Source organism: Perca fluviatilis, chromosome 13 (genome assembly GCF_010015445.1).
Source record: "Perca fluviatilis chromosome 13, GENO_Pfluv_1.0, whole genome shotgun sequence".
Lineage (NCBI taxonomy): Eukaryota > Metazoa > Chordata > Actinopteri > Perciformes > Percidae > Perca > Perca fluviatilis.
This window is the reverse complement of record NC_053124.1, coordinates 14,780,785-14,792,293: the sequence shown is the minus strand read 5'-3', so window position 1 is coordinate 14,792,293 and position 11,509 is coordinate 14,780,785. Positions and strand designations below refer to the sequence as shown.

Here is an 11,509-nt window from a genome sequence, read left to right as displayed (position 1 = left end):
TTGGCTAAGAAAATGATGGTTATATAAAATAATTAAATAAATTGAACGTAAATGTTGCATTTACATGTGGCACTTTGTAGTTTGGCTTATTGAAAGCTCATGTACGTCTATGTGATTCTTGCTGTTCTTCATGGTGGAATGCACTTATTGGAAGTCGCTTAGGATAAAAGCTTTAGCTAAATGAAATGTAATGTAATGGTTGGGGAATTTTTGGGGGCTTCTCCTCAGTGTCACCTAAATACTGTTGTGTATTCCTTCATTGTCAAAGTTCACCTTTTCAGTAATGCTTACAGCAAAATAAGGCACCATTGGGTTCCACCAAAGTAATTCATTTCACATTACTCTTATAGCCCTTGCTTGCTCTTGATTTCAACGTTTGGTGGAACTAAATGTTAACAACATAATGGTTGAATCCCAAACTAAATATGCTTTTCACACAGCGGATTAAGAAACACACACAGACAAAGCCACGTCTTTAGGGATGCATTTTTAGCTTTTTGAACAGCATGCATCCCTACTACCAAGAGCCAAACAGCCTTTAGACAGTCAGAAAGAGAAGCTTAGTAGATAGTTAAACTTTGTAAAAATAAAACAAATCATGAACACAGAAACACAACTCTTCATGCTAGTGCTGCTTCTGCAGATCACATCACATCCTCTACAATGCATCTAACACTGTGAGCCCTAGTTGGGTCTTACCTGTTAAAGTATCGAAAGCGAGTTAAAAATATGCAAACAACAAACTAATAAAAGATAATCAACAAAATCAGCGTGGGACCATGGAGTTGGAAGATGCTTTTCCCTAAGACGTTGCTTGTTTGCAGCTTTATTCTCAGTTAAGCTATCACTGCACATACAGTGGATAAGTCTATGCTTGGGGTAGTATCAGTCTCAGCCAGTATTCTATGCATTAAATATTTATAACATGTTCTATAATTAAAATTTCTCTGACAACCAGGTCAGATTTTGGGAAAAATCCACTGGATTTTTGTGCAGCACAAAAGAGGAAGAGGGCGCCGTTCTTCCAGCTCAAAGGAAGACAAATGGCAGATGTGGCAGGGCAAATAGAGTTCAGAGGAAATATGGTCATTCATTTTGATTAACATTAGCACTAATAATATCAATGCTATTATTATATTATATTTTATATATATATATACAGTACAGGCCAAAAGTTTGGACACACCTTCTCATTCAATGCGTTTCCTTTATTTTCATGACTATTTACATTGTAGATTCTCACTGAAGGCATCACAACTATGAATAAACACATGGAATTATGTACTTAACAAAAAAGTGTGAAATAACTGAAAACATGTCTTATATTTTAGATTCTTCAAAGTAGCCAGCCTTTGCTGTTTTGATAGCGCTGCAAACCCTTGGTGTTCTCTCAATGAGCTTCATGAGGTAGTCACCTGAAATGGTTTTCACTTCACAGGTGTGCTTTGTCAGGGTTAATTAGTGGAATTGAAATATCTTTCACGCCCCTGGGAGTCTCAAAGACAACCAGGGGGAAACCGCACTTCACAGGTGTGCCTTGTCAGGGTTAATTAGTGGAATTTTTTCCCTTATTAATAAAAAAGCAAAGGGTGGCTACTTTGAAGAATCTAAAATATAAGACATGTTTTCAGTTATTTCACACTTTTTTGTTAAGTACATAATTCCATATGTGTTCATTCATAGTTTTGATGCCTTCAGTGAGAATCTATAATGTAAATAGTCATGAAAATAAAAAGGAAATGCATTGAATGAGAAGGTGTGTCCAAACTTTTGGCCTGTACTGTATATATTATATAATATAAAAGCTACCAATCATCTCCAGTACAGTCCCGGTTGTTTACGCTAATCAGAATACCCCCAATTAATTTAACAATATGCTGCTTTAAATGTAGCACCTTTAGGTAAATGTTGTGTAAAAGAATTTCTTGGTTTGTCGTTATCAGAAATCATTTCTATGGAGAACAAGTCCTTAAGAGAGCAAACTGTTTAAATGCAAATTGGTTTTCCCTTCCTTCCATCAGCCTCCTGGTTTGGACAATAAGTTCTCTCCAAGATTTGTTGAGATGAAAAGGCCTGTAATTTTCCGCTGCTGTGAATCACACTTTTCAAATTTACAGTCCCTATCAGGCAGTTGCATGTAAATGGTCTGGGAAGACAAGTGAAAAAAGGCAACATCTCATACAGCTTTGGTACTTTCTTGGCTATTACACCTCTTTTGCACAGACGTCTGACATTGAAATTGCTACTTTCTACTTCGCTATCGTACTATGGTGACAATGTGTTACTTTGGATAAGCAAGCACTACTATTACTTGGATGGAGCATCGACAGACCCCCGATTGTCTACGTGGGCCGCAGCTGCAAACTGAAAGTGATTTTAATAAAGAGGTCCTTTTATTAGGTTCATATTTAAGGGATGTTGATATTTATTGACAGCCTTCATTATCAATTACTGAACCATATAACATCTCCGAGAACACAAGCTTTCCTCCACTCTCAGTTCAGAGAAAGTACAATACTGACAACTGCTCAATAAGCAAATAACAAGAAAGTATGTCCTTTGTCATTTGTTCTTCTATCGCTCTAATTAAGTCACCCTATCTACTCTCAGTGTGTACCTGTCTTTACCTCTTCTTTCAATGTTCCTTGCTGTTTTCTGTGATCTGTGTGTGTCTGTGTATAAATGTGTCCCTGCCACATCTGCTCCTGAGGTGAACGCAGCACAAAGAGTGACATCATAAGGTCTTTAGATTGACAGATGAACAGACAGGTCTAGCCATCACGCTGTGACAGGTTGGTTTGGCTCAGGTGTGCAGGTCAGAGTTCTGAGTCTTGATATTAGGAAATCTGATGAAAGCTGTAACCATGCCAAAGGGCACTACACTTTATTTTAATAACTGTTGTGACCTATGCGAGAACAGTCTAGATGTGTCACTGTTATGTCAGTGTGTCTGCGTGTTTGTTGAACTTTAAAAAAACAAACAAATTTCAAATGCTAATCAAGCTTATAGAAGTGCTGTTTATCAAAATAATTACGAGTGCTCTGTATTCATATTCAATTGATTTTACCTGTGTAACGTTTTCATTTAGTGGTATTTCTTGCAATATGCATTATTTTTTGAGTTGAAAACATTTAAAATGGGTGACCTCCTCGTAAACATTACTATAAACTACAAAATCAGTGTTGAATTGCTGACTATCCTTAGAGGTTATGATGGATGCAGTGTCTAAATACGGCAGTTCTGAATTAAAAAGAAGACCTTAAAGGTCCTATGACATGCTGCTTTTTGGATGCTTTTATATAGACCTTAGTGGTCCCCTAATACTGTATCTGAAGTCTCTTTCCCAAAATTCAGCCTTGGTACAGAATTACAGCCACTAGAGCCAGTCCCACAATGAGCTTTCCTTAGTATGTGCCATTTCTGTGTCTGTAGCTATTGAGGAGGAGAGAGGGGGTGGGGGGCAAGGTGGACGGCAAAGTGGCGGTGTGGCCTTGACCAACTGCCACTTTGCTAGTTTGAAAGCCATGATGTCTCTCTCTCATGGGTGGGCCAAATTCTCTGGGTGGGCAAAGCAGGGAAATGGGAGGTAACCTTGCTCCTTATGACCTCATAAAGAGCAAGAGTCCAGATTGGCCCATCTGAGCTTTCATTTTCTCAAAGGCAGAGCAGGATACCCAGGGCTCGGTTTACACCTATCACCATTTCTAGCCACTGGGGGACCATAGGCAGGCTACATGTACATATACGCATATTAAGGTTAAAAATAATAAAGTGAAATTTTCATGTCATGGGACCTTTAACCTGTGTATTATGCAATACAAAGACAAAAAAACACCTTTTAAAAACCTCATTTAACAGGCTTTAATGGTTTATCGGTGTTTTAAGCCCCCAACGTCTCAACGTCTAGGCACTAGGATTAGGCAATGGTTATGGTTAGGGTTAGGGTTAGGTGCCTTGAAGTCAACGGTCGCAGCGCTGCCTGGAAGGAGACGTTGGGGGCTTAAAACACCATTGAGCACTTCAATGTCTTCAAACACAAGACAAATGAAGAAAGACGTCACAATGCCCAAGTCACTGTTGTGGTTTAATAAGTATTTTAATGCGTCTGCTGAATACCTTTTTGACAGCCCTTTTTCAGCTATTTACCATACTGTAGCTCTGTAGAGTGTGATAACCACTGGCACAGCCATCTTAAAAAACAGTACCAGCATGTTAGACACCACGCTAGATGCAGGCTTCACCGACGAGGAGCCTGATAATGGAGGGTAAATGTATGATTTTAGGCAGTCTGGTTAATGCATTAGAAAGCAGTTGAAAGCGTGGATTCTCAAGAGGGTGCCGCATTCATGAAAGAACACATTTTCCACATGGCTGTCAATCAGCCATTGAGTGTGTCCAATCACTTATTTTGCAAATTAAAGGCATTTCTAGATTTAATGTTATTATTCAAGTGCATAATGCTGAATTACTGTGAGCACAAGCAGTTACACACAAGGAGCACACTACACTCCTACACTTAAGCAGCAACTACAGGGACATTTTAATAACAAGTTCAGTATTGTAATTAGGAATGGCTGTATAGGGTTCAATTCATAAGCAATGTATTATTGCTTTACTGATCAGAATTGTATGGTGTTTAAGATCCTTTAAATTAAGCCCAGGTCAAAAATGATTCTTGAGACAAGAAGGATATTATTAACCATAATCGCGATTTATGACCATCATTTGTTTTGGCCTGACCTAATAGCCAAGGCACAAACTTTAAAGTGCTTTAAAGGTATTGTAGGTAGGACTGCAAAGATGCAGGACTTAGCCAAAAAATTTGAACATCAATAACTTCTCAGTCCCTCCCCCCCAAAGCCCAAAACGGTCTCCTAAGCCCCTGCCCCCCACAAGGGAGAATGAATGTGTGTGCATGAGCAGTGATTGACTGTTGTGGCTGCTCTTAAATGAAGTACACAGAAACTGTGTTATGAATTGTTTCCCCCTCTTCTGAAAAGCATAATAATAACTTGATCTATAACAGCAGGGCTTACTGTAACATGAAACCCCTACGACCCTTTGTTATTGACTTGGTCCTTTTAATATATTACAACTTATAGACCCTTTACAAGTGCCTTATTGCTAAATGGCACAGATTACACTGCTCTATACATACAAGAATTATAATCACTAATTCCCCTCTGTCAAACATACAGTATGCCATGTGTGTATATGTTTCTGGTCAAAGTCAATCCATTAATGTATGTACTGTATATGTTTGAGTGGGTGTGTGCGGCTGCATGTGTTTAAACACACTTTTGTTAGTCAAACATTACTATTGATTTAATCCAGTTATACAACATCCCATTCTGTCTGTTATTACGGTGCTTTTTGATAAAGCAAATCTATTTCTCACGACTCGCTCTCCATCCCCCTTATGGAGTCTGTCGACACCAGAGGGGATCGAAGCAGAGCCTCTATGAAGTCGCTGCACTGTCAATTTCCCACTGTTTCTACTACAAAAGAGAGGCAACACACACACGTCCAATGTGTCCAATGTGTCAAAGTAATACATAGGATTGTGCTTCGCTTTTAGGAGCTTGTGATGGGTTTTTTGTTCTTCTTAGACACAGAACAAGCTGTATTTTGTTCAAGTAAAATCTGTCCTAAATAGAAATCAGGCTGATTCTCCTGATAATCAGTACATGGAGGAAAAAAAATATTCTGAGACTGTGAAAATCTCAGTTGATGGCATAGAGGTCCATTTTTTAATGAAATGCTGATTCAAAGTTTGGCTACCACAAAAAGCTGACGGTAGAGTAGACCTTAAGTGAATCAATGGATGTCCATATACAGTATTATTATATGTGAACAATAATTATTAAAATAAAAACAAATGTTTCCACACATTTGGAAATAGTATTGTGTTTCCACGGGATAAATCATGCTTGTGTTAATTATTCTGTTAATAAGGTATTGTAAATTAGACGCCCTAAAACATTATGTGACCTTTGAGTCATTCAGATATGTACTTATTTCTTAACTTTTTTTTTTTTTACCTGCAATAGCCTAACAGATTTAATTTTTGCCACTTGGGGAAACATCACCTTATAAAGTTGATATCGCAAACATGCTAGCAAACTGTTGCCTGTTTACAAATCAAGTAGACAGAGTAACATTAGTGTCCATTCACTCTTTTTTAGCTCTGTTTTAGGTCTCCACCACCTGTTCCTGAGGGAACAATCTGGCTCTTTAACTGCTAAATGCTTCACTACGTGACTGCGTCAGAACGGTGGAGTTGGGTGATCATTATCACTATAAGGGAATAAAAGCAAAGGGTCAGATGCCCAATAGATGTTTTGCATTTCAGAAATTCTATGTCAAGCTGTATTTTCCCTCTGAAAAGGGACGTTTCTGACTGAAAGTTTCAAGTGATTTGTCAGTAACTGTCACTCTGTTGTGTCTCTCATGTGCACCTGAGTTTTTGTTACCTCTCTCTCTCTCTCTCTCTCTCTCTCTCTCTCTCTGTCTCTCTCTCTCTGTCTGTGGGGAAATTAGGGAGTGTGTTCTTTGTCTCAGTGTGTGCTTACCGTAACTGTCACTGGGGTGATTAAGTGTTTCCTTGCGCAGTAATTGCCAATTTAATCATCTGTGCTCGTGCCCTGATTTGCAGTGACGGATCTGTCAGTCAAGCTGGGCGTGGTTTCCATGGGGATAAGGGAAGTGTAGTAGTCATTCCCTTCAACCACTGCAGCCTCCGAAACAGGGTTGCTATAGGAAGACAATTTCCCTAAATTGTAATTGTGCCAGACTAATGGGTCGGGCCTTTACCTCTTAAATTAATTGGTGTTTTCTCTGTAAGAAAAAAAAAACAGGTCAAGTGTTTTTTTCTTAAAGGATGCTTGATTCTAGGAGTCAACAAAACACTTCTGTATAGCAAAGGGGGGACATGATTGGTTTAAAGTGTGTATGCGCTGCAAATGTGTGTGTACATACTTTATCTTGTGGCAACCTGATACCATGGTCATCGCAGATACAGGCTGAATGTGAAGTGTCAGCTTTCAGATGGGACCCCTTTTACTTCCTCTTCAGCCCCCCGGCTGCATGCAGAGACCCAGGTGCATCCATGCCACCTTTCAGATGTAGCCCTACTTCCTTTCCCTCGAGACCACCTGTTCAGCTCACTAACACACACACACACACACACACACACACACACACACACACACACACACACAAACAAACACTCACCAAGTTCCCTCAGGTAATATTTACATTACAATACAGGTGACTTGAGATGCACTGGCCAGCACCAGTGTAGATGCTGATCCAGTTTGACTTGCCGTCCTCAGGGTGTAAACATTTGAGTAGGAGTAAATTCTCATTTAGATCCAAATTAATTTTATTTCTCAGTTAAAGACGTTAGAAAGTAGGCTGCCAATGGAGAAAACATGACCTCCTTCAATCTCCATTCACAGCGTGGATTAAATCAGCTCTCATCACTGCTGATCTGCCGTGAGGAATGGGATTAATCAATCGGAGACAGTACATCTATCTGCAAATTAAAAACGCTGCTCATCACTGAACACGTAGCTCCATGGTTCTGGTGTTATTTTGGTGACATGGTGAGTGGGCGGCCTTCTCTCAATAAGAGAACATCAATCATACAAACCTCAGATGTGTAAACTGACCGGTTTATGGAGCGTGTATCAAGAAAGAAAATGCAAGGCTAAAAAAATAAAAGCAATAAATAAAGTAAGGGTTAGTTATGGTATCAAATATATCTGTGAAGAATTAAATAGTAGAGATGACTACATGTTAAACTGGGTATGACCTAGTAATTCAATATATTTACCCTGAAAGCTCAAAAGTTTAAAAGAACTCTGAAAGTGTTTGGATTTGATATACTTAATCTCAAAACCTTTGTTTTTTTTATCACACAGATACATGTGTGAGTTTATGCATTGGTATTTCTACAGCTCACGTGGCAGCCAGAACACACAAACAACACAAATAAGATCTCCTAACTGTGCTTAGGAATTATTTCATTATTTTCAGGCTGTCAAACTGTGATGTGTCTTAAAATTTAACAAACGACCGTGTCAAACTTCATCATCATAGTAATGCTCCCACATTAGATCGATATGTCAGTTAATTGTTTAGTTGTGAAGAGGGATTTAATCACTACTGCTGCTGACAGTTGATTATTCCCATAAGTCACGCCACTGACAAAGACATTCACTTCACTGAAAAAGAAAATAGTTTAGCTGTGAAACAATCAAAATCTTCTGAAGCTTTTAATAAGAAATAAATGTGACAGATCAGAAGATATGTATGATTTATTAGATATTGTAAATGTTGTCCAGTATTGAATGGATGGTTTGACAGATGGACTCTGAGAAGATGGTTGCATTTCACTGTTTTTTGGTTGCTCTCTTACAATGAATAGAGCTAGGTGCTTTAGTAGACGTTTCTTTGATGCTTGATGCCGAGCATCTCTGCTGGCAGCCATCTTCTCTGTCTTGATCTGAAAAACACACGGCAGAGATTATGAACACCATGTGATGGGTACCAGCAGTGGATGTTGTGTACCTTATAGGCAAGAAACTTAATTTACTGAAATAAAAAAATAAAAAATCTCTTTTGTGAATTAAATACACCAGGATCTGATAATGTTAATATTGTTAAAAGTAAAGGCTTATATTTTATACAATGCATTTACAGTATCTGCATTCACTGATGAACATAACATTTATTTATCACAAATAAACTCAAACTTCTTATTCGCAATTAAGGATAAAACCATATATTGAGTGATAACTTTATAATAGAAGTTATGGTGGCTACATACAATGTGTGTGACATTTGAACGTGAGATTTCAAACTCTTAACTCAGTACCACTGTGTGCGCAAAGTATACTAAATCGTGGAGTAATCAGTCAAAAGAATATTAAATCACACGTAATTAACTACACATAAATGGGTAAAAAATGTTGCACATTCATACATTAATTACATTTCCACGTTTTTCAGAGGAGGTGAAATGACTTCTTAAAAGCTGCAGAAGTCAAGTCTTATTAGGGCTGCTCAATGGGAAAAAAAATCATAATTACAATTATTTTGGTTAATATTTAACACGATTACTAAATGACTTTTAGAAGGATGTTGCATTTACTGAACCTAAAAAACAGTGAAACATTTAAACAAATCTTTTCCTGTTCAACTTTTTGAATTCCCCTTCAGAACACAAGACAAAATGAGAGTTCACTTGCAAAATGTAATGTGCAAAATAGTCGTTTTTCTCAATTATATTGTTTTTGTTATCGTTTGGAGCCAAAGTCGAAATCAAGATCAAAATTTGATTAATTGCACAGGCCTGGGACTTATATAATTCGCAAACTCCATTAATTACACTGTCAAATTATAACTAAATGTTCTCCTTACATGTAAACTTTGTGAATGTCAGTTAAGGACCAATGTGCAATCATCTCATACACTAAAGATGTGTTTTAAAATAAGTAAATCTCAATTAATATTGCAACACTATGACAATTTTTGCATCCCGAAGAGCTCTTCTACAAATGTATTCTGGCTGAGAAATCAATGTGTTAATGAAATCTAACGGATCCATACACTTTTGATCTGAACAAATCCCTACTCTGCACACTTGGTTGTTCAACACTGATGATGTGCTGCTCTTTGCTGCCCTCACATGCCTCTTAAAGGAACTTGCTTCACCTTTAGTGCAATGCATGCACACGTCCCACATCGGCTAACAAAGGCTGAATCACTAAAACATTGATTCTGTGTATCAAAGAATGTCTGAGTTGAAAAATGGCTTGTATTTGTTCTTGCTGGTGCTGTTGTTGCTCCACGTGACTACAAATGCATGGAATTTTCCAGACTCACCCTACAAGGAATAGAGTTGAGCATCTCTCACATGATAGCGTAGCCCCTCTCCTGCAGCTTTCCATTGCAGATTAAATCGTCACATAAGGGCTACAAATCTGGTGCTTACCTGAGCTGCTGGCTTCCAAAGCAAGGTAACCATCCAACAAGGAGCTGAAACCTGTGAGCCCACCCATGGCAGCATAAGGGACATCCCTGCCTATGGGCCGACCACGTGCCTCCCTCTCTAGTTTTGTCTCAACCTGCCAAGAAAATAATGTGATTTGAGTTCAAATTGATTTCCAAGTGTGCAACTTTATGTAAATGTATCTATATTGTAAGTCTATGTCCAGCACTTGCCTGTTTGTTTGCTTTTTTTTTTTTACACCAAGGACCTGCTTTTGAGGTTTGTCTCTACTCACCAGGGTCTGATGGGCAGAGATAGGCTGGCCACACCCACAGATGTAGGGACTCTTGAACCCAGAACAGGACCTGCCTGAAAAATGGATTAGAAAACAAGTATGTGGAAAATCATCTTGAACATTTGTGCTAGAATGGATTGACTACGGTCTTTAAATGTAGTGATTTCAGACTCACACTTTTTGCACAAGTTGCCAGTAGCTTCACTGTGATCCTGAGGATAGTGTTTACACCCACAGCGGACAGGGGTTGGCCCCATCCGGGGAACATACTGGTAGGCAGAACAATGACATCCTCTGACCTGGCATGGTAGGGCCAGGTGTCGTTCAGAGGGAACCACTTCAAAGTCGGTCTTATGTTGCTTATATCTGGAAAAAATTGTATTACTCCCAAATGTGTTTATTTATGTATATACGTGTGTGTGTGTGTGTGTGTGTGTGTGTGTTGGGAGAGGGGGGCGTGTAGGGGAGAAGTATATCTGATTTCATGAGTTATTGAGTAATGTGCTACCTGTGTGTACAGAAACACTGTGTCTCAGGACCAATGAGTTTGCAGTCGATACCTCCTGCAACCCCAAAGCTGACATACAGCCTGTTTTTCACTCGTTGAGGGAGAACCTTCCTCTTGTACTCCTCATATTCTTCTGGAGTGAACAGTTTTCCTCCATCATGATCACCCACAATCCTTAAAAAAAAAAAAAAAAACAAAAACAAAAAAACCACCAATAAAAACAGCAAAGAATATTGTTGGCATGAAAATGTACCGAGCTAACCTTATTGTTCTTTAACTGTTCACGTTACATTCCTTCCTCTGTTAGCTAGCATTGTTAGTTGTCACATGGTAGCTTGATCACAAGTATTTAAAACCCACATCCATGTTAAACCCCTCTGGAGATAAGCTAAAGTCAGGAGTTAAAGGCATATCGTCTAACGTTGAGACAAACCTTCTGTACTCCCAGTAGTCATCCACTGCTTGTAAAGCTGATTTATCGAGACATATTGTCTCCATTGCCAAAACTGTGGGCTTTTTGTCTTCCACAGCTATGAAAACAACTAGCTAGCTAGCTAACGTTACTGTTTACCACAGTAGTTGCCATGGAAATGTTTGTAGACGTCCCTCTAACGGCCACAAACCGAACTGCCAGCGTTGGTGTCATTTCCCATAGTCTCTGCCATTCCCTTTCAGTGCTTTCAATACACAGTTTGATTTTTTTCTTTA

General features: G+C 38.8%; 1 protein-coding gene across 1 annotated transcript; it reads right to left on the bottom strand.

Annotated features, from left to right (window-relative positions):
• Positions 1-8,304: 8,304 nt before the first annotated feature.
• Positions 8,305-11,418, bottom strand: fam221a (family with sequence similarity 221 member A). The gene is made up of 6 exons (XM_039819369.1): positions 11,235-11,418; positions 10,802-10,975; positions 10,469-10,659; positions 10,294-10,367; positions 10,002-10,134; positions 8,305-8,510 (listed from the first exon to the last, which is right to left on the bottom strand). Exons 1-6 carry the CDS (start codon positions 11,297-11,299, stop codon positions 8,398-8,400), a joined length of 750 nt encoding a protein of 249 aa, XP_039675303.1. The 5' UTR covers positions 11,300-11,418; the 3' UTR covers positions 8,305-8,397.
• Positions 11,419-11,509: the final 91 nt, after the last annotated feature.